This window comes from Salvelinus sp. IW2-2015, unplaced genomic scaffold (genome assembly GCF_002910315.2).
Source record: "Salvelinus sp. IW2-2015 unplaced genomic scaffold, ASM291031v2 Un_scaffold3374, whole genome shotgun sequence".
Taxonomy (NCBI): Eukaryota; Metazoa; Chordata; class Actinopteri; order Salmoniformes; family Salmonidae; genus Salvelinus; species Salvelinus sp. IW2-2015.
Window position 1 is genome coordinate 12,842 of NW_019944656.1, and position 24,659 is coordinate 37,500.

The 24,659-nt window shown below is 42.1% G+C and overlaps 1 protein-coding gene across 3 annotated transcripts; it reads right to left on the reverse strand.

Moving 5' to 3' along the window:
* Positions 1-5,286: 5,286 nt before the first annotated feature.
* LOC112075755 (voltage-gated inwardly rectifying potassium channel KCNH6-like) lies at positions 5,287-16,544 on the reverse strand. Of its 3 annotated transcripts, none has more exons than XM_070441047.1 (7): positions 15,863-16,544; positions 12,703-12,933; positions 7,446-7,559; positions 7,129-7,232; positions 6,568-6,907; positions 6,420-6,470; positions 5,287-5,726 (listed from the first exon to the last, which is right to left on the reverse strand). In XM_070441047.1, exons 1-7 carry the CDS (start codon positions 15,936-15,938, stop codon positions 5,407-5,409), a joined length of 1,236 nt encoding a protein of 411 aa, XP_070297148.1. In that variant the 5' UTR covers positions 15,939-16,544; the 3' UTR covers positions 5,287-5,406. The 3 variants fall into 3 exon arrangements, with proteins under 3 accessions (XP_070297148.1, XP_070297149.1, XP_070297147.1); XM_070441046.1 differs by having other exon boundaries at positions 5,297-5,726; positions 7,407-7,559; XM_070441048.1 differs by lacking the exon at positions 6,420-6,470 and having other exon boundaries at positions 5,296-5,726; positions 7,407-7,559.
* Between the last annotated feature and the right edge of the window lie 8,115 nt (positions 16,545-24,659).

Below are 24,659 nucleotides of genomic sequence, written 5' to 3' on the forward strand. Positions count from 1 at the left end.
AATCAGTTTTGTTGTCACAAGGTAGGGGTGGTATACAGAAGATAGCCTTATTTGGTAAAATACCAAGTCCATATTATGGTAAGAACAGCTCAAATAAGCAAAGAGAAATGACAGTCCATCCTTACTTTAAGACATGAAGGTCAGTCAATGAGGAAAATTTCAACGTTTCTTCAAGTGCAGTCGCAAAAACCATCAAGCGCTAAGATGAAACTGGCTCTCATGAGAACCGCCACAGGAAAGGACGACCCAGAGTTACCTCTGCTGCAGAGATAAGTTCATTAGAGTTACCAGCCTCAGAAATTGCAGCCCAAATAAATGCTTCACAGAGTTCAAGTAACAGACACATCTCAACATCAACTGTCCAGAGGTAACTGTGTGAATCAGGCCTTCATGGTTGAATTGCTGCAAAGAAACCAATAATAAAGGACACCAATAAGAAGAAGAGACTTCCTTGGGCCAAGAAACACAAGCAATGGACATTAGTCCGGTGGAAATCTGTCCTTTGGTCTGATGAGTCCAAATTTGAGATTTTTGGTTCCAACCGCCGTGTCTTTGTGAGAAGCACAGTAGGTGAACGGATGATCGCTGTATGTGTGGTTCCCACCATGAAGCATGGAGGAGGAGGTGTGATGGTGTGGGGGTGCTTTGCTGGTGACATTGTCTTTGATTGATTTAGAATTCAACGCACACTTAACCAGCATGGCTACCACAGCATTCTGCAGCGATATGCCATCCCATCTGGTTTGCGCTTAGTGGGACTATTATTTGTTTTTCAACAGGACAATGACCCAACACACCTCCAGGCTGTGTAAGGGCTATTTGATCAAGAACGAGAGTGATGGAGTGCTGTATCAGATGACATGGCCTCCACAATCACCCGACCTCAACCCAATTGAGATGGTTTGGGATAAGTTGGACCGCACGCAGAGTGAAGGAAAAGCAGCCACCAAGTGCTCAGCACGTGGGAACTCCTTCAAGACTGTTGTAAAAGCATTCCAGGTAAAGCTGGTTGAGAGAATGATAAGAGTGTGCAACGCTGTCATCAAGGCAAAGCGTGACTATATGAAGAATCTCAAAAAATATATATATTTTGATTTGTTTAACTTGTTTTTGGTTACTACATGATTCCATATGTGTTATTTCATAGTTTTGATGTCTAAAGAAAAACCCTGGAATGAGTAGTGGTGCCCAAACTTTTGACTGGTGCTGTATATATATTTTTTCATCATGTCAGAGCACGATATATATATATATATATATTGTTTCTATACTGAACAAAAATATAAACCAACATGCAACAATTTCAAAGATTTTACTGAGTATGAGGAAATCAGTGAATTTAAATTAAATCATTTGGCCCTAATCTATGGATTTCACATAACTGGGAATACAGATACGCAACTGTTGGTTACAGATACCTAAAAAAAAAAAAAATGGGGCTCACAATGGGCCTCAGGATATCGTCACGGTATTTTTGGTAATTAAAAATGCCATCAATAAAATTCAATTGTGTTTGTTATCCATAGCTTATGACTACCCATACCATAACCCGACTGCCACCATGGGGCATTCTGTTCACAACATTGACATCAGCAAACCGCTCACCCACACAACACCGTACACATGGTCTGGTCTGCGCTTGTGAGGCCGATTGGATGTATTGCCAAATTCTCTAAAACGACGTTGGAGGCGGCTTATAGTGGGGAAATTAACATTCAATTCTCTGGCAACAGCTCTGGTTGACATTCCTGCAGTCAGCATGCCAATTGCACGCTCCCTCAACATTTTTGACATCTGTGGCATTGTGTTGTGTGACAAAACTGCACATTTTAGAGTGGCCTTTTATTGTCCCCAGCACAAGCTTCTTGATATGCCACACCTGTCAGGTAGATGGGTCATATTTGAACAGGAGAAATGCTCACTATCAGGGATGTAAACAAATTTGTGCACAACATTTTAGAGAAATAAGCTTTTTGTGGGTATGGAACATTTCTGGGATCTTTTATTATTATTACTATTATTTCAGCTCATGAAATATGGGACCGACACTTTACATGTTGCGTTTATATTTTTGTTTCGTGTACATTATCTCTAAAACACTTACTTTTTAGAAAGAAATTGTTGAAATCGTCAAATATCAGTTGGAAAGGTACAAGGTTGTCACGATCGTGTGGAGGATTGACGGACCAAAACGCAGCAGTAGGAAAATAAGCCATCTTCTTTTTATTAAGAAGAAGGAGAACCGAAAACAAAACACTCTTACAAAACTAACAAAACAAACAAACGACCGACCGTGAAGCTAATAAACGTAGTGCACATACAGGCTACAAACGTTCAGACATAGACAATTACCCACATCAAACGAAAGCCTATGGCTACCCTAAATATGGCTCCCAATCAGAGACAACAGAAATCAGCTGTCTCTAATTGGGAACCCATTCAGGCAACCATAGACTCTCCTAGACAACTACACCAACANAAATGCTCACTATCAGGGATGTAAACAAATTTGTGCACAACATTTTAGAGAAATAAGCTTTTTGTGGGTATGGAACATTTCTGGGATCTTTTATTTCAGCTCATGAAATATGGGACCAACACCTTACACGTTGCGTTTATATTTTTGTTTTGTGTACATTATCTCTAAAACACTTACTTTTTAGAAAGAAATTGTTGAAATCGTCAAATATCAGTTGGAAAGGTACAAGGTTGGGGTAAATTCCATTTCCAATTCCAGCCAATTCAGGAATTCACTGAAATTCCAATTCTCTTCAATGCTTTTCAATGAGGACAATTTGGAATTGAAACGTGGTTTACTTTCTGAATTGACTGGAATTGAAATGGATTTGACCCCAACCCTGGGAAGGCAACATAATTAGCCTGGAGAAATCCAGTCTGTTTGTGCTAACATTTCACTCCTTGCCACTCCATGTKATGCCAAARATGATGATTTCTCCAGGKTAATTATCTTCTAGATGTGTGAACTTGTTGGTGAGGGTGATTAAAAAACAAACACCACAGCTCACATCATGTGAGAGTACATGTGTGTGGTATTTATAGTGATCAGCAGCTGAGGACTCTACCAGGAGCAGGTTTGGAGGAAGTGGAGAGGGGGGCATCTATTGGCCCGATCGATTTTTCCATTGGTAGGAAATAGAGGCACGCCAAATTGCCTCCCATGTGCACCCAGCGAGCAAGACAGGGGGCATTGACACGGCAACCTAAAGAGCTCACCTCTCACTCAGAGCAATGCTAACATTAGCAGCAAGTCAAACTGCCCATTCACAATCAATCAACTAAATTCTGATGACATAAACCCCCGTTATAACACTCAAATGTACTGTCATAAGACATGTATGTTCACTTGACACACAAACACATCTAGTAATACCACAAAAATCCCTAATATTGAGTCACATTGCTCCACTTGTAATGGACAAGTGAAGTCAGGGCAGCCAGGGTTAGCGTGTGGGTTCATCTGGCTGGTGGCCACTCTGACTGTCCCACCACAGACATGTGGGTCAGTGTGCTACGCAGTGGTGTTGTGGGGCCATCTCACTGCGTTAGTGTTTCCATGGCATTACAGGTTATGACAATGTACTCAAACTTAGTGTGATGACATGTGGGTGTGAGAAGTTCTTCTGCTGGCACAGATGTCACACTATGGAAGGTGGGATCTTTCTTTCACACATACAAACTGTCTTTTCCCCATTCTCCCTCTTTCATATACATGCAGAGAGACAAGAGCATATAGTACAGTAGTGATGCTAAATAACATCTCCATACATGTAGCCAACAAAATGTTCATACAGGAGATAATATCCTCTTACACACTGCATGACAAAAGTATGTGGACACCTGCTCGTTGAACATCTCATTCCAAAATCATGGGCATTAATATGGAGTTGGTCCCCCCTTTGCTGCCTAAACTGCCTCCACTATTCTGGGAAGGCTTTCCACTAGATGTTTGAACATTGCTGCGGGGACTTACTTTCATTCAGCCACAAGAGCAATAGGGAGGTCGGGCACTGATGTTGGGCTATTAGGCCTGGCTCGCAGTCACCGTTCCAATTCATCCCAAAGGTGTTTGATGGGGTTACATTGGGGCAGGTAGCGTTCTCCTGGCATCCACCAAATCCAGATTTGTCCGTCTGACTGATAGTGAAGTGTGATGCATCACTCCAGAGAATGCGTTTCCACTGCTCCAGAGTCCAATGGCGGCAAGCTTTACACCACTCCAACCGACACTTGGCACTGCACATGGTGATCTGGCCAGTACAGTAGTGTAATACTGCAATATATGCCATTTACGTAGCAGATGCTTTTATCCTAAGTGGCAACAGTGAATCTTTATATTTCCGTAAGTGACCCCAGTGGAAATCGAACCCACAGCCCTGGTCTTGCTAGTGCCATGCTCTTATGAACTGAGCCACATACAGGACCACTACAATTCATAAGTACAATACAATACTGTAAAATACAATACATATTACAGTACAGGTGGAAGATATATGATTGTCATCCCCATGAGCGTACCACCCTCCTTCAGGCCATGAATGAGTCATGTAATGACATCAATCCAGACTTTGTCAGGCTTGGATTCTCCATGCCAAAAGGTTTATCCCCAGGTGCATGAACAATGAGGACATTTACTGCGATGTCGATGAGAACCAATGGCCAAATGCTCAAGACAGACTTGATGCAAACTAATGCTTGCTAAATGTTATGTTTCTTTCATTTGATTACAGTACACCTATGTTGGAATTATATCTGAACAATACAGACACTTTTTTCATCAATTGTGTAAGGTTTGATGTTCAGTCAATTTCAATAGATAGTGCAAGTGTATTGTCTAATGTGAAAACAGTACTGTGGCATATTATATTCAAAGGGCATTTTGAAACACGTATCTATTGGATTAACTAGCTGTTAAAATAACTACATTGAGAAGATATTAATATGTTGTGTTTTGATGATTAAATAAATGTTCACATGGTATTTCACAGTACATTTATAATTTGGATGAATGGTTGGGTGGTGAAAGATGCATTCAAACTAAATAAATGCACAATAAAATGTTTTATGAGACTTGCCGTGTTACAAGTGTTACCAGTTTGGAGTTTTGTATTAAGAAAGTTCACCACATACTTTTGAAAATAGCACCAAAGTGACTGAATTTTTTTTAAATATTATATATATCCTTCCTGTTTGTGTGTTTGTGTGTGTATGTGTGTGTGTGGATGCATGTGGAAACTCTTGAGTGACATGCAGCTGTTTCTTCAGCAGAAAGCTTGCAACACAGGAAGTCAGACCGAAGAGATGTAATCCACCACTTCTCAATAACCCAACGTTCCTTTTACACAACGTCCTGTGTACACAATATCGCACATGCCGTTCTGAAAAAGCTCACTTTGAAAATCCCTGAATATATAAGCAGAATACAGGTTGAGTCAGGCAATCACATGGTTGTGGTMGTGTGATATGAGTGCTAGTGAGGACCWTGTGTCTCACCTGTGTGACATGTGTGACCTTCTCTGTGACGTCTCGGTGACGGTCCTTTACTTTGCTGGGAGCGATGATCTCGATCTCAGTGGGCGAGGGTGGTCGCAAGAGGTCGGAGGCGAAACTGAGTGTGAGGGGGTTACGAGTGCTGGTCCTGCGAGTGCTGGTCCTGCGTCGCATCAGGTCCGAGTCTGAGGTGGAGCTCAGAGTACCGGCCTTCAAGTCTGCACACAACAACACTCATCTCTCATTACTGTGTCTCTATCTACTTTCATCGACTAGTTTACATATTATATTATCATTCAAATCCTTTATTTAAACTGCAAGTAACACATTCAGAACTAAAAATATAATGTGTTATWATGCAATTTCCATTCCTCTAGGTGAGAAACATCTTGGTTTATACTGAGCAAAGCATCTGAGTGAGAAAGATACAGAGAAAGTGTATTATCTATTTCACTTGTTTTGGCAATGTAAACATATGTTTCTCATGCCAATAAAGCCAATTAAATTGAATTGATAGAGTAATGAAATGAGAGGGAGTGTGTTAATGCATTGCGGGGATGTATGTATTCCTCTACATTATTTCCCTGGGGTAGATGGGAAGTCCACAGCCCTACACTCCATCCATAGCCCATAGTATTAGGTGTGTGATGAGTAAAGGCAGCAGACACACACACACACACACAACACACACACACACACACACACACACAACACACACACACACACACACACACACACACACACACACAACACCACACACACACAACACACACACACCACAACACACACACACACACACAACACACACACACACTATAGGTTAGAGGCATTGATTAGTGACCCTGCTGCTGCACATGCTCAGTGCTTGAGTAATGGGAGTGAGGATTCACATTTTCTAGAGAACAGAATACCTCCAACAGGCCCAGGTAGCTTTGGCTTGGTTTGTTTTGATTCAGATGGAACTGTAAGAGMAGACAGCCACATTTCTTCCTGTCAGAGGGGGTACAAAAATGGCAACAGACTACACTTTTGACTGGGTACACACACACACAAACTCACTGCTGKTGGAGCGTGGGTCTCCTGGTCGGCCCYACTCGGCCCTCATGCTGTCGAGGTCATCCAGGGAGGAAGCTRTGCGGAGGCTGCCGACAGTCTCTCTGGAGTGGCTCCGGGGCAGGACCYTCCTGGGAAAGGCTGCACTGGAGAAGGGGCTGCTGGGGAGGAAGGGCACGCTGGGTTCCAGCCGCTCCGACAATAGGGACAGCAGTTTGGGGGAGTAGTGGCTTGCAGGCTGGGAGGACTCATGGTCCTGCTCTATCAGCGCCTCTGTCTCAGACTGCATGCAGCTCTCCTTGGACGGGATACGTAACTCTTTCAGTGGGATCTCTTCACTGTTGGGCTGAATTAGGGAAGGAGGAAGAGGACAATCATAGGTTAAATATTGTACTAGATTTCTACTTACTGCTAAATGTATGTGACTGAAGCTATATTCATTACAAAACATAAGAGATAAGAGATACAGGAACTGAAATAATCAAGATATATTATATGTAAGGTCATATTTAGACGAGTACTGTGTGTATAGGCCTATGTGTGTATGGGAGTCTCTGGGCACCTTACCTGTAGGTAGTCCACCACCACCCCCTCAAACTGGTCTTTGGCGAGGGAAGACCGACGCATTGCACGTACCAATGGCAGTCTCAACTTCAGCCTGCGACTCTGCCCTGAGAAACCACAGAGGGCTTATACATACACTTTACATAAATACACCTARAGTACCAGGATGTAGTCACATTCTGTATGTTATAACACAGCTACATTTAACATGGAATAAACAGGTTGATGCAGACAGACAGACAGACAGTATCACACACACACACACACACTTCCACACTGACCTGCCCATACCCAGCCCTGGGCCACCCTCTGTCTCAGACCTGGTTTCTTGAGGGAGGGGTCAATGATTTCCTGGAAGTTGAGGATGAACATGATGACCTGTCCCTCCGCTTTCTTCACAGGAACAACATCAATCAGACAGGGCCTGCAGGTCCCTGCAGGGGGGAGAGACATAACATTATAAAGCTGCTYATGGCCATCCTAACCTGGGCTCAAAGYTAACTAAGTAGACTTCAGGACAGCTCAAGTAACTATAAATATTGTTTCATCTTATCTGACTGTGCTCTCTTTAACACTGAACACATTTAGACMCAGAGTCTCAGGTTTCATGGTTGGTGGGCTGTTACTGCCATCTCATTTCAGTTTTATGTGGAGAGGCCTTTCAAACAGCAGTACAGTCTTGTAGTTTCTTTCCARGACTGGATGTTTTCCCAGMGCATTTATGAGACCCTCCTTTCTGTTTAAGTGAAGCCAGGGTGGGGGCTGTCAACATGTCCTAGCATAGGAGAAACAGATAGAGGGGGGAGGCAGCYAATGAGATATAGAGGGAGATAGAGAATAAGACCAATCAAAKTGTAGACAGASTGTAGGAAGAGGGGAGGGAGAGAGRGGGKGAGAGGGAGAGCTAGAGAAAGAGAGAGAGGAAYAAAGAAAGCAAGAGAACTACAGAAGAGAGGGGAATAGAGTGGKATATCAATCGTAGTACTGAGCGATTAGTGCTTTTGAGGTGCATTCTTCTGTCTCTTCTGTAGTAGGCGTAAATGAAACACAGACCGAACAAGTAGATGTGCAATGGATTATAGTCAGTGTAGTTAATTACCATGTTTTATGCACTAAACTATGTAGAATATTGGCTTGTTCGAAACTACAACTCCCTACTACAAGTTCTTGAAATGTTCCGCATTGACCTCTGCAGCAGAGGTAACTCTAGCTCGTCCTTTCCTGCGGCGGTCCTCATGAGAGCCAGTTTCATCATAGCACTTCATGGTTTTTGCGACTGCACTTGAAGAAACGTTGAAATTTTCCTCATTGACTGACCTTCATGTCTTAAAGTAATGATGAACTGTCGTTTCTCTTTGCTTATTTGAGCTGTTCTTTCCATAATATGGACTTGGTATTTTACCAAATAGGGCTATATTTTGTATACTTCCCCTACCTTGTCACAACACAACTGATTGGCTCAAACGCATTAAGAAGTAAAGAAATTCCACAAATGAACTTTTAACAAGGCACACCTGTTAATTGAAAGGCATTCCAGGTGACTACCTCATGAAGCTGGTTGAGAGAATGCCAAGAGTGTGCAAAGTTGTCATCAAGGCAAAGGGTGGCTCCTTTGAAGAATCTCAAATATAAAATATATTTTGTTTTGTTTAACACTTTTTTGGTTATTACATGATTTCATATGTGTTATTTCATAGTTTTTCTACAATGTAGAAAATAGTAGAAAATTAAGAAAAACCCTTGAATGAGTAGGTGTGTCCAAACCTTTGTCTGGTACTGTAGGTAGAAGCTTACAAATAACATTTTGGGTGAGTTTGGACATTTACAAGTGAATGTGAATGAGAGACAATGTGCAAATGAACAAAGTTTGACGCATGCTTGTTTGACGGAAAAAAAGTACTGGCTCTGGAGCAGCATGTGTACATGCTGTGTCTGTGTGGAGTCCGGAGTCACTAGGGCAACGGACCTGCCTGCTCTGCTCGGAGACAATGGGGGAGGAGACGGGCCGAGAACAGAGAGGAGAAAAAACGCAAGGAAATCAAAAGATAGCAATGGCAGATGTACAGATAACTCATCCAAAGTGCTTTGACTTCTCAAACATGGCAGAAAGCTAACACAATATGATGCCCCGTCACCTTATTAATTCAGCACTTACTTAGATACTGTGCATTCGGAAAGTATTCAGACCCCTTCACTTTTTCCACATTTTGTTACGTTACAGCCTTATTTGTCCTCACCCATCTACACACAATACCCCAGAAGGACAGAACAAAAACTTGTAGCAAATTTATTAAAAATAAAAAACTGAAATATCACATTTACTGTACATAAATATTCAGACCCTTTACTCAGTACTTTGTTGAAGCACCTTTGGCATTGTTGACTTTCAATATAAAACACAACCCCGTCAATACACAGATGGACTCACCTGTTCCTGCTTACTCCCATTGTGCTATAACACAAACAAACATGTGACTGGCTCAACTGATCTGGGGAACTACGGTAAGTCTCATAATGTAAAATAATGTGACAGGTGAAAAGAAGAACATGATCTGCTTTATCTCCTAACGCTCTCCTAACATATTGCACAAGTTGACTGCAGGTACTTACATAAAAAACAGACACAAATATTACAATTTATTGAAAAACTTCAAAGAAACAGTTTCAAAGGTATTGACGGTATTGAAAAACCATCCTGTAGCTATTTCCAAATACCCTGGTATACGGGGTATACCTCCCAAGCCTAATTGATTCCCATTCAAAATCCTATTTTCCCTAACTCCTAAACCTAACCCTTAACCAAACTCTAACCCTAACTCCAGCTCTTAACCCCTAATCCTAATTGTAACCCTAACCCCTAAACCTAACCCCTAAGCCTAAAACAGCCATTTTCATTTTGGGGACCGGCAAAACATCCCCGGAGTAATGTCCCCAGGAAATGTCCTTGTTTTACACTCACACACACACACACATTAACAAACAAACACATTCATTCAGTTTTAGGATCAATTAAGATCAATCAAGTACAGCAGCATAATGCATTTTTATTGTGTATGATGAATTGTACCCATTTACAATTCATTCGTGCTTGTGTGCGCACCTGCGTTCATGACTGTATGCATTACTGGGATACAAAATAAATAGATATTCAGTGGATTTGAGCTGGCACACTGACAATATTTCCATGACAACAAGCTCTCCGACACGGCACTTCTCATGCCCAACGTAACGGCATTGTGTCTACAGCCTCACTAGCCAGGTCTGTTTGGTTGTCCCTCTGTCCTTTGTAGGGGTCGCGAACAAACTGGAAAATAATGACATTTTTAAGGAACAGAATCAGAACCAGACCAGGGAACGAAAGTGATCTATATTGTTCTGGAACAGAACCATTATTTAAAAGTCCCATAAAAAAATGCAACAAAGCGCCTATGCAAAGCTCTTCCTCTGTCAATCATTAACTTCTTCCAAAGTCTGCCAGCTGAAAATCTTTGCCAGTGTGTGTGCGTGTAGTCTATCTGCCCCTCAGAAGCATAGCTGCAGCCTGCGGACATTACAAACATAATTCAGAAGATAGGGAGAGAGATTTTTTATTACAGAAGGATGGATTAACTTTTTCAATGTTAGTTAGGGATCCTAAAGTTCACATTGGATTTATTAAGGTAAGATGTGTTTTTAATTCAGGTGCCGCTCTGCACACGCAAGCTTGTTAGCTAGCCAGCTACTCTGGTCCAACGTTAAGCCAACTCTAAAGTTCAAAGACATTCAAAATTCTTCCATAGAAGCCGCTCCTTCGTAGGTATAATTCTGTGGGCCTGATTCAAATAATGCATGTCATCACAAGATCCCCAGCGTTTCAAGCCAAGCCTCCTCCTCCACCCTCTCTCGCTGTCTCCCCACTCGCAAAATTTTAGTTGAATCTCACGCCCTACACTTGTCTTTCTATAACGCATGTGAACAATTCACTGAGCTATAGCGTGCCAGCTCTATAGCAAGCTTGTAAGGGGTGCGTAACCGAAGGCAGGGAAGTCAGACGCAGGAGAGCAGAACTTGGTAATAGCCTCAGCAGTTAAATAGCAAAACCAACGGCATAAAAAATAACAAGCTATTGGGTACAAAAACCCGTCGCGGACCAATCAACACGTGCACAAGCACTTACAATAAACAATCCCACACAAAGACATGGGGGGAACAGAGGGTTAAATACACAACAAGTGATTGAGGGAATAGAAACCAGGTGTGAGGAAAAACAAGACAAAACACATGGAAAATGAAAAGTGGATCGATTATGGCTAGAAGACCGGCGACGCCGACCGCCGAGCGCAGCCCGAACAAGGAGAGGACCCGACTTCAGCGGAAATCCTGACAAAGCTACTCTATCCATACTGCATGATTGGAAAAGTAATTTAATGTCGAGCTAAATGGAAAATAAATAAAGGTTTAAAAAGGAACAGAAAGTAACGATATAAACGGGTACTTTGGGTGGGTTGAACCGGTTCAGAACTGTATTTTGCTGGTCGGAACAGTGTAACGAAAAAATGTATATATGGTTCTTTTCAGAACAAAACGATTGGAAAATTATTTTGGTTCCAACCCAGGGTCCTGTGTTGATGTACAAGAGACAAAACACAGGAGCATACAAGTATTTTTAATTTTTTTAATAAAACAAAATCACAAAAGTAGTGCACGGGGCCTTTACTTGTCCTGTATTAGTGTACCTATATAGCCTTCCGTAGCACGGGCAAAAAATAAATAATCTGCACCCCCCTTATCCCCCTGCAGCACCCCCAAACTACTTAGTGCAGCTATGCACAGGATGGGAATGGGGAGTGGGGATGTCACGCCCTGATCTGTTTCACCTGTCTTTGTGATTGTCTCCACCCACCTCCAGGTGTTACCCGTCTTCCCAATTATTCCCAGGGTATTTATTCCTGTGTTCTCTGTTTGTCTGTGCCAGTTTGTCTTGTCAAGTCAACCAGCGTGTTTTTCTGTGCTCCTGCTTTTTCTTGTCTCTGTTTTTCTAGTCCTCCTGGTTTTGACCTTTTGCCTGTCCTGACACTGAGCCCGCCTGCCTGACCATTCAGCCTGCCCTGCCCTGACCTTGAGCTTGCCTGCCTCCCTGTACTGTTTGAAACTCTGACCTGGTTCTGAACTTTTACCTGTCCTCAACCTGCCTCTTGCCTGCCCTTTGTTGTTGAGACTCGAACCCTCTGCCTCCTGTGTCTGCATCTGGGTCTTGCCCTGTGTTGTTATAGGGGATGAATAAACATGTTGCATGTGAGGTAAGCAGGCCAAGATAGCTCCACCATGTCCACTCCTCAGACAGATAAATTAGTAGATGAGAGTTCACTGAGTCTGCAGCAGCTGGCTCCACATTCTGTAACACTGCATCATACAGTAGCATTACATAAAAGTGAGAGGGAGACAGCCATGAAACTTGGAGGGACCAAAATATTCTGTATGTGACCTTTACAGCACTCCCCACTATAAAGAAGGGGAGTAATGTTGTCACTTTGACTCTCTTGCTCTTTCCATCTCTTTCTCTCTGAATCTCAGTCTAACCCTCCACCTTCTCCTTACCTTCTTTGTTGTAGTAGAGGATCTCCACCTTGCGCTCCTCTGACCCTAGCAGGGCCTGTGCCAGCTGTGTCAGGGCAGTCTTCATGGTGCCAGGCCCCACCAAGAACTGGCAGGTGCAGGGCTGCTGCATGATCTCTGCCCGCGAGAAGCCAAACATCTGGCAGAAGCCCTCGTTACAGTAGATAATGCCACAGTTCTTCATCTGAGCGTTGGCTATCAGGAACTTACGATCTGGGAGGAAACCAAGGGGAGAGTCAGAGCAGATATGAAAATGTACGAATATGGTGGGAATGTGGGAATTACAGTACAATTATCATTGAAGGCTTATTACATCAAATGCAATATGCAAAATCGGACATTCTGTCACGTTCTGACCTTAGTTTCTTTTTATGTCTTTGTGTTAGGTTGGTCAGGGGCGTGAGTTGGGGTGGGTAGTCTATGTTCTGTTTTCTATGTTGTTGTATTTCTATGTCTGGCCTGATATGGTTCTCAATCAGAGGCAGCTGTCGATCGTTGTCTCTGATTGAGAATCATATTTAGGTAGCCTGTTTTCCCCATTTTGGTTGGGGTGGTTGTTTCCTGTTTTTGTGTTTGTGTCACCATTCAGGACTGTTTTCGGTTTTCGTTTTCATTCACTTTGTTATTTTTGTATTTTGTAGTGTTCAATTGTTATTAAAATATGACGAACACTTACACGCTGCATATTGGTCCGCATCCTTCATACTCCTCAGACGAAGAGGACGAGAATCGTTACACATTCAAAGTTTATCCAACTTTAGAAACATTGATTTATCATATTCAGGTAATGATCATTTCAAGGAGAAGTCTCTCAATCAGATCCAATTCAAGTCTGGACTGTGTTAATTTCAGTTTCGCATTCAACTAACCACATTCACCTCAACATCAATTTCCATTGAAATTGGAGTAATCAAGTCTGTCCCTCTGCGGCACAAATCATATCAGTGCTGTCACGCCCTGACCTTAGAGAGCCTTTTATGTCTCTATTTTGGTTTGGTCAGGGTGTGAGTTGGGGTGGGTATTCTATGTTCTATTATTTGTATTTTTATGTTTTGGCCGGGTAGGGTTCTCAATCAGGGACAGCTGTCTATCGTCTGTCTCTGATTGAGAACCATACTTAGGTAGCCCTTTTTCCCACCTGTCTTTGTGGGAAGTTGACTTTGTTTATGGCACATAGCCTTTAGCTTCACGGTTTGTTTTGTAGTGTTTATTGTTTTTGTCGGCATTTCCAATAATAAAGGAATATGTACGCCCACCACGCTGCACCTTGGTCCAATTCAATTAACGGCTGTGACAAGTGCAATGATTCAAGATGGCCCCAGAAGGGACTAATACGGAGCAGCTGGACTCAGCAATGACAGTCCGCAATCAAGATTATAATATACTGCAATAGGTTTCAGCCGTCCTTACCTAGGTTCATGAGTGTGGCTATTGTCTCCAGCGCTAATGACAATTGCCTTCGAAGTCACATCAGCTACACTGATATTGTCGTACAGCGTGATATTCAATCAGTACAGTTTATYTTGAAAAGCTGCTCAAACATCTGTGCCTCTGACTCTGTCTCTACTCRTCTTTTTATCCCCTCGTGAAACTGAGTTACACAACTCTCATTCTTCCCCATTTAAACAAATATGAGGAGAGCGATTTGGAGCTTCACCCAGAAAAAGCAGAACCCCTTCCCCCTCCTTGCTCCTCTGTGTAGAGTAAATAGGTGAGGTCGTTTGGTGGAAAGTACATCCTATCCTAAGTCATTATCAATGCCTCAGAACACAGACACCCAGACTCAGATTGTTGCTAAGCAGCAGTGGTRTGGCACACGCATCACCCGGCAGGGTGCTTACGCACGCACACACGCACACAGAGATAAGGAAGACATCAGTTTGATGGGACTTATCGGTCTGTCTCTGAGGACCCCTCTGCAGAGAGTTTTGAAAATCTCAGAGTAACACAATTAATTCCGAAATGTCACCTGCCAGCACAGCAAATTAAACAAGCTGAAATCCTTTAACATGAAATTGAGGTGAAAAGTGGAACATTGCATCTTCTCTCTTTAATGTGGAGCAGCGGTGGAGAGGGTTATTTTGAGCCGTACCCCTGTGGTCAACAGACTGCCTTCACACTGTGACTGAAGAACACTGACAGTGACAGGCACAGTAGTCACAGTCAGACTTACAGTAGCATAGAGATAGGCCACTACTGAGCTAGGGTATAGGCCACTACTGAGCTAGGTTATAGGCCTCTACTGAGCTAGGTTATAGGCCACTACTGAGCTAGGTTATAGGCCACTACTGAGCTAGGTTATAGGTCACTACTGAGCTAGGTTATAAACCACTACTGAGCTAGGTTATAGGTCACTACTGAGCTAGGTTATAAACCACTACTGAGCTAGGTTATAAACCACTACTGAGCTAGGTTATAGGTCACTGAGCTAGGTTATAGGCCACTACTGTAATTGAAGTTCAGTGCTAATCAGAGCCATTCCTCTTATTTAAACAACTGGATTTCTTCTTTGCTGAATGGATCAATAATGTTTTGTTTGAGTGGGTTGCAAAGAAATTCTGGGGCAGTTTCTGAGTGCGCAATAGTCAACTACGATACCTTTTAATTCAAGACAAAAGCACGAAAACGAAGAGGAGGCACTGTGGGTGTAAAGTGTGCTATGATGTGCTGCATAAGGCCCTGTTCAAGAAGGATATCACTCAGTTATATGCACTAACAGAGTGTGTAGTAGTGGTTAGTGGTCACATGCAAACTCTGTAAAGTAAAGACATTATGTACTCTTTCTATCAGGATCCAGTGGTCTGACCAGTTTAAGGACAGAGAACATGTTACACCAACAGGCAGGCAGACAGACAGACAGACAGACTTAAACTGAAGCATCTACTTGATTACAGAAACAGCCATGTAGCACTCATATTAGGATCAATAGAAACTGGGAGGCACAAGGGAGCACTAGACAAATGCATTTGTCTTTACATTTTATTACACTTTGCATGGTTGAAAGGTTACATGGAAAAGGCATTCACTTTCATTTCTACCCAGTCTAATTGTTTGTTGTTGGGATTATACAGTTAAAACAGCTTGCTCATGGTCACATTATGTTATTACTTTTTCAGTCATAATACAAAGTGTGTCCACTTACTTTGTCCATCGAATTTCCGGATAATGGTGTCCAGATAAGTGTTCTGGAGGGCTACATGACCGCGTCTCACAGGCATTTTGACGCAGAAAGATGAGACTTCTCCGACGCATGAACCTCCAGAGTTTTAAATAAATCAAATTAAAGACGAGGTAGGGAAATACCCTATGCAAAAATGGCCCCGCATACAGGCGGGTGCAAAAAGGCGAATTCAATATGCGATGGCTGGTGAGTAAAGCGACAAGGAAATGTCACAAGGCAGCAGCCACGAGGACCAGTTGCTAGGGCGATACAAAAAAAGGCGCTCGCTCCACAGGAGAGAGAACTGGAATCCGGTTTTTGCGTGCGGTACACAGGAAAGTGTAAAAACGTTATTTCATAAGTCATAAAACGTTTCACTTTGCCTACAAAATAGTAAACAGGCTCTACAATTAGTCTTGCCTTGCCAGTCGTTTTCATCTAATGAAGAGAAAAACCAACACCGCCCTCCCCGTCAACAAGATCAAAGAGAAGTGAAAGAAAAAGGGTAAATCGAAGTCTTCACCGCTACGTTTCATCCGGACAGTAGAAGAAGCTACTATTTGGCGAATCTCGGATGCCCTCCCCATTTGACAGGGTTGACCAAGCACTGCACGGGGCAGGGGGAGTTATCATCCCACCAGACGCGCCTGCCACTTTTTGACAGTGAGCAGAGACACCCTCATCAACTGCTTCGCTGCACATCACACGTCTCTACGCTCAAAATAGTCCCCCCCCCCCCCTCTCTCTTTGGCCTCTGAAATGCTCCTCTTCATTTCTTTAATCTCAATAAATGACTGGGTGAAGCTATCAGTCCAGTGTGTTTGTGTATGATCCATAAATGTTTCATTTGGGGAATTCATGCTATAAGTGACCACACAGTTAATGGTCCAATGCAGCNTTTCATTTGGGGAATTCATGCTATAAGTGACCACACAGTTAATGGTCCAATGCAGCTGTTTTTATCTCAGTATCAAATCATTTCTGGGTAACAATTAAGTACCTTACTGTGATTGTTTTAAATGAAAATTATCAAAAAGAAACAAAAGTAGCTTCTTCGCAAAGAGCAATTTCTCAAGACAGAGTTTTGCTATGACTGTTTTTTCAAACATCTCTTACACTAAAAGGGCATTATCATCATTTTCACAATTTCACAGTTTTATTCCAACATCATAGGGTGGAAATATATATAAAACACAGAGAAATCACGTTTTTGACTACACTGGGCCTTTAATAAAATAAAATAGACAAACAAGATCACAGTTCTGGGAACCGGCATCCCCCTCCTCATAAACAGCCACTGAACCAAGAGGCAGATAAGAAAAGATACAGATAAAMGTGAGAAAACTTAACATGGGCTGGAAGGTGTCATCAACACATGTCAAGTAGAATGRCTTATGCATGCCTCAAGTCATCCTGTCAAACCATTGGTACAAATTCTCACGTCTCACGTCTCAAAGCTCCTTCAACCTTCTGCTCCCTGAGCCAGTCACTGATAACACTGGCGACGGCTGAGAAGATTGGAGAAGATTCACCGAAAATTATGTGAAACGGCGAGGGCACTTCGACTTAACAAGAGACACAGTCTGGGTATGTTTTGATGACAGTATATAGCAGGGCCRCAACCTAACCATTATACTACATGCTAATTACCAATATGGCAAGAGCCTGGACCTGTGGAGGATGGTGGGAGGAGTTATAGGAGGACGGGCTCGTTGTAATGTCTGGAATGGATATCAAACACATCAAACATATGGAAACCACGTTTGACTCCATTTATTCCATTCCAGACATTACAATGGACTTGTCCTCCTATAGCTACTCCCACCAGCCTCCTCTGGCCTGGACATACACTTGCACACACCCACAGACACACACCCACACAGGCACTAGGTTTTTTTTATGATGACAGTGTGGCAGCAGGTGCAGGTGTAGATTATTGAGGGGACACAGGAGAGGGCCCAAGTGCCCACATGGTATCTGTGCCAGAGAAGAGACAGGCACTAATGACCAACTGGGGTGTGTGTTCCGAACAACACTTGTCTCAGTTTCTAAGGAGAACAGATGAATTCCATATACTGTACGTACAGTTGAAGTCGGAAGTTTACATACACCTTAGCCAAATACATTTAAACTCAGTTTTTCACAATTCCAGACATTTAATCCAAGTAAAAATTTCCTGTCTTAGGTCAGTTAGGATCACCACTTTATTTTAAGAATGTGAAATATCAGAATAATAGTAGAGAGAATCATTTATTTTAGCTTTTATTTCTTTCATCACATTCCCAGTGGGTCAGACGTTTACATACACTCAATTAGTATTTGGTAGCATTGCCTTTAAATTGTTTAACTGGTAAAACATTTCGGGTAGCCTTCCACAAGCTTCCCACAATAAGTTGGGTGAATTTTGGTCCATTCCTCCTGACAGAGCTGGTGTAACTGAGTCAGGTTTGTAGGCCTCCTTGCTCGTACACCACTTTTTCAGTTCTGCCCACATATTGTTTTATAGGATTGAGGTCAGGGCTTTGTGATGGCCACTCCAATACCTTGACTTTGTTGTCCTTAAGCCATTTTGCCTCAACTTGTGAAGTATGCTTGGGGTCATTGTCCATTTGGAAGACCCATTTTCGACCAAGCTTTAACTTCCTGACTGATGTCTTGAGATGTTGCTTCAATATATCCACATAATTTTCCTACCTCATGATGCCATCTATTTTATGAAGTGCACCAGTCCATCCTGCAGCAAAGCACCCCCACAACATGATGCTGCCACCCTCGTGCTTCACGTTTGGGATGGTGTTCTTCGGCTTGCAAGCATTCCCCTTTTTCCTCCAAACATAACAATGGTCATTATGGCCAAACAGTTCTATTTTTGTTTCATCAGACCAGAGTACATTTCACCCAGAAAGTACGATCTGTTCCCCATGTACAGTTGCAAACCGTAGTCTGGCTTTGTTATGGCGGATTTGGAGCAGTGTATTCTTCCTTGCTGAGCGGCCTTTCAGGTTATGTCGACATAGGACTCATTTTACTGTGGATATAGATACTTTTGTACCTGTTTCCTCCAGCATCTTCACAAGGTCCTTTGCTGTTGTTCTGGGATTGATTTGCACTTTTCGCACCAAAGTACGTTCATCTCTAGGAGACAGAACACATCTCCTTCCTGAGCGGTATGATGGCTGCGTGGTCCCATGGTGTTTACACTTGCGTACTATTGTTTGTACAGATGAACGTGGTACCATCAGACGTTTGGAAATTGCTTCCAAGGATGAACCAGACTTGTGGAGTCTACAATTTTTTTCTGAGGTCTTGGCTGATTTCTTTTGATTTTCCCATGGTCAAGCGAAGAGGCACTGAGTTTGAAGGTATGCCTTGAAATACATCCACAGGTACACCTGCAATTGACTCAAATGATGTCAATTAGCCTAACAGTAGCTTCTAAAGCCATGACATAATTTTCTGGAATTTTCCAAGCTGTTTAAAGGCACAGTCAACTTAGTGTATGTAAACTTCTGACCCACTGGAAGTGAAAAAATCTGTCTGTAAAAAATAGTTGGAAAAATTACTTGGGTCATGCACAAAGTAGATGTCCTAACCGACTTGCCAAAACTATAGTTTGTTAACAAGAAATTTGTGGAGTGGTTGAAAAACGAGTTTTAATGACTGCAACCTAAGTGTATGTAAACTTCCGTCTTCAACTGTATGTACCTGTCCACCGGTCTATATATCCCTTTTTCTTATGATTACAGTTTTCTACAATCACTTTGGCACTAATTTCAGGGGCGGCAGGTAGCCTAGTGGTTAGAGCATTGGGTCAGTAACCAAAAGGTTGCTAGATCAAATCCCTAAGCTGACAAGAACAAGGCAGTTAACCCACTGTTCATAAGCTGTCATTGTAAATAAGAATTTGTGCTTAACTGACTTGCCTAGTTAAATAGTAATTTCAGAACCTTGTAGTCATTTTTCAAAACTCTAGACACAAAACTCAAAACAGTCATCACTTGTAACACAGGCTGTCCAATGTTCAAAACATTGCATTGTAGATTCATATCTTTAAAGAAACCTTGCACTAATTTGTCATGAAATACCATAGGAACATTAATTTAGATCACCCACACACAAGATACCGATAGTTTCACTGTGTAGTTCTTTGTACAATCATTCAATATTGTAGTACAAAATATGTGATACATGTTTCATTATGGTACTACACGTAAATACATCACTGTAAAAGGACAAGTAGAGAGAATACTACAGACACAGTGGAATCATTGAACAAAACTTGACATTTATTGATGAAATACAATAAAATCACAACATAGGTTTCTTTGAATTAAAGCAAAAATAATTAGCGATAAAAAAAATAAAAAAATACAGTAAAACGTCAACTGCAGTGTTCCTCACCTGGCTTACTGTAAAAAGAAAAACAAAGGATTAATTACTGTACTTCTATATTTCCATCAACCCTGTCTTGTGGATTTGGCCACAGGTTCTCATCCACATCGCAATGGATGTTTTCATTAGCCAAACAGCTTGGGAAGAATTTTCATGCCTGACACTGGTCTGCCGTGATGTCGTTGCATGCGTCATTCATGGCCTGGAGAAGGGTGGCTTGTTCATGAGGGAGCCTATCATATACCTTCCACCCCCATGTGGAGAAAGATTCCTCAATCGGCTTAAGGAAAGGAGAGTAAGGGGTAAGTACAGTGTGGTAAATTGTGGATGGGCCTGAAACCATGCTTGCACCATTTGAGCATGATGGAACCTGACATTATCCCACACAATGACATAGGTCACGCCATCAGCTCTACAGACCTGATTTAGGTCATCAAGGAAGGTTACAAGGAGAGCTGCTGTCACGTTCCTGACCTGTTTTCAGTTGTTTTTGTATGTGTTTAGTTGGTCAGGGCGTGAGTTGGGGTGGGCATTCTATGTTATGTGTTTCTATGTTGGTTAATGGGTTACCTGATATGGTTCTCAATTAGAGGCAGGTGTAATTCATTTCCTCTGATTGAGAACCATATTAAGGTAGGATGTTCTCACTGTTTGTTTGTGGGTGATTGTCTTCCGTGTCTGTGTTTGTCGCGCCACACGGGACTGTTTCGGTTTGTGTAGTCTATTCCTGTTCTGCGTGTTTATGTACGTTTTTCCAGTTCAGGTCTGTCTACGTCGTTTTGTTATTTTGTTTATTATCAAGTGTAGTTCGTTTTCGTCTTGTTTAATAAATTCATCATGTCGTCATTACCCGTTGCGTCTTGGTCCAATCTCTCTCCTCAAGACGATCGTTACAGCTGCATTATATGATTCAATACGAGGTCTGCGTCCCACCACACCATCTTCCGATATAGCCGCACACATGGCGATGTTGGCCCCACGTTGTCCAGGTACTTGGATGGTTACCCGCTGGCCAATAAAATTCTGACCTCTCCTCCTTGTCTTGGCCAGGTTGAAGCCTGCCTCATCCAAAAAGAGGAATTTGTGATGGTTTTCGTCAGCATCCAGCTCCATCATCCTCTAAAAATACATTTTGGAAAGAAAATTACTGATTACAATGATGTAGAACTTTTTGGGAATTTTTCACAACAGGCATCTTGAAACTGAACATGCCTGAAGCTACTCAGTCCTCAGTTGTTTCACTCTGTCTGCATTTCTTTCAAAAGGCACATGGTATAGCTGTTTTAGAGACACCTGGTGCCTTTTCAGCATGCGTGCAATAGTCAGCAAACTTATGGCATCCACATTGTTGAACATGTGGTCATTGTCCAAGATGTGCTGCCGAATTTCTGTAAGGCGAATATAATTTCCGTGCCGAACCAAATTGACCACAGCCCGTTCTTGTTGGTCAGTCAGAATTTTGCCTCTGCCTCCCCTATTTGGCCTAGTCTCAATTCTGCAGGGAAACAGTAAGAACACATTTAGTCACATCACCTACTCTGTGGTACACATTGGCATGCAGTATACAGTAATTTGACAATTGAGAGTAGCCTAATGTTTAGTGCATGCTGAAGACTTACCGGTTCTCATTGCGGAAAGTTCTGATGATTGAGGCCACAGTTGAACTTCTGAGGTTTGGTTTAATCATTGTAGCTGCCTCAGTCATTGTCATGCCATTATTTACGACATGGTCTACAACTACTGCTCGGATTTCATTGGACACTCTGCTGTTGCTGCCGCTGTCTTGGTCCGTGGCCTTGTCCTCTACCACGTTCCCCCACACCTCTCAAACGAGGCCCACAACCACCTCTCAGAAGGGGTGCTTGTCCCCTGCCATTCCTTTGACCACCACGTCTTCCTCGTCTTCCTCCTCCCACTGCTTGACTTCTATTACCTGCCGGCTCCGTGTTATCGCTATGTTGTTGTAGGTGGATACCACTCATTTCACTATATACTCGTACCACAATGTGAAATCAATCATCAGTAACGAGTTGGCAGTATTGGAAAATAAATTACAAGGGCCTGCATACATACACTCACCGGCCACTTTATTAGGTACACCTGCGTGTTAACGCAAATAGCCTGCTCCTTCGAACAGCGAATCATGTGGCTGCCTGCAACTCAGTATATAGAGTATAGAGAGCTTTAGTTGTTGTTCAACCAAACATTAGAACGGGCAAGGTGCCACACATGGTGGTTCCAGCATGTCAGAAACAGCTGCCCTAATGGGATTTTTACGCACCACAGTCTCTAGAGTTTACAGAGAATGATGCGATAAACAAAACACATTCAGTGAGCGGCAGTTCTGTGGGCAAAACACCTTGTTAATGAGAGAGGTCAGAGGAGAATGTCCAGACTCATTCAAGCTAAAAGAAAGGCCACAAATACTCAAATAACAGCCGTTTAAAACAGTGGTGTGCAGAAGGGCATCTCTTAACGTACAACACCGTGAATAATTCAGGCTGTTGTGGAGGTCAAATGGGATCCTACCCAGTACTAGATAGGTGTACCTAATAAAGTGAGTGTACAGTGATATCAAATCTGAAAACATGGTCTGGAAAAGTGGTACATGGGACCATAGAAACAGTGTCTAATAAAGAATGATGATGAAATATTACATCCATAGATAATGTAGTGCAATTGGTTCATGTTCGACGGTAATTGGTGTCAATGGATCTCGTTATCCTGAAACTTTCATGATCTAAACATGGAGTATTGTTTGTCAGTTTCCATAAAACTATGCATTAACAATAATGCAACAGTTACTTATCATTTTGTGCAGTTGTATCAATTGATAGTTAGATCATTGTAATGAAATTAATAGACAGTCATCTCAGATGTAATGTGTGAATTGCATTTTGAAATGGTAATGCTTTGATGTTAAGTTGTGTCATTTTGAACAGGTGATTTTAGTTCAATTAACAAATTATCTTAGCTGTATGTGTATTGTAGCCAAGCAATTGTAAAAAGTGTTAGTTTTGAAAAATGTTCATTTTGATCATCGGTTGTGAGTTTTGTGTCTAAAGTTTTGAAAAATGACATCAAGGTTCGGGAATTAGTGCCAAAGTGATTGTAAAAAACTGTAATATGAATCATCCCAACACTGATGTGTTATCACAGGTGCAGCGAAATGCTTATGTTTCTAGCTCCAACAGTGCAGTAATATCTAACAATACAAAACAATACACACAAATCCCAAATATAAAATAAAATAAATTAAGAAATATCAGAATGAGCAATGTCAGAGTCCAGTATGGATATAATGGTGTGTTTATAGACAGTATGGACAGTATATGAATAGAAAAGGTGTGTACAGCAGTAGTTATATAGGATGAGCCTTTACTAGAATACAGTATATACATATGAAATGGGTTCAGTGACAATGTACGTAGGGCAGCAGTCTCAAAGGTACAGGGTAGTAACAGTGATTAAGGTTCAGGGCAGTTGCAGGGTACTGGGCGGAGGCCGGCTACTGGTGACTATTACAGTTTTTTCCAACTGCTTACACAAGTTTTCAAAACTGTCTCCTTTTTTCAAAACTCTACACACAAAATGCAAAATGCCTCACATCTCCTTCAAAATGTAACACTGCATTCAAAATGCCATAAAACACATGTCAGAATGAAGCATTTTCATCAAATGGCAAACACTGCTTTCATAATAGTACATTTTTGATTACATGTAAACACTGTTGTTCTAAATCTAAAGCTCTTTGGTCTTCATAAGCTTTTATCTACATTTCAATACAATGTTCTACAGTGAAAGTAATCTGCTGAGAGGGGTAACAAGTACACTGTAAACACCAATGCAATGTAGAAACAGAAAATATTTATTAGGCCAAACATGACTGTTGTATACAGTAGCATACAACAAAACCATAAACATATGTAAACCATATTCTTTAGAATACAGTAAAGAACACAATTGTGTGTGTGGGGTCCCGGGGGCCAGTCCAGGAATTGGTAGGGGGGGGGGGCAGTCACCAGTGCTAAGCTACGCTTCACTCTTCTCCGGCCTGGGTCTGGCCAGATACTTCGTCCACATCACAAGATACATTTTCTCTTGCCAAACATCGAGGGAAGTATCTCCTAACATGGCGTATCCAACCTTGGACAGAGGCAACCTCTATGTCCCCACATGCGTCCTCCATTGCCTGGAGAAGCGGCATGTGGGCATAGGTTGGCGATCATACACTTTCCAGCGCCAGGCTGAGAAGAATTCCTCTATGGGATTTAGAAAAGGTGAATATGGGGTAGGTAAAACTACAAATTGTGGATGGGTGGCAAACCAGTTTTGGACCAGAACAGCCCGGTGAAATCTAACATTGTCCCATAAAACCACAAATCTA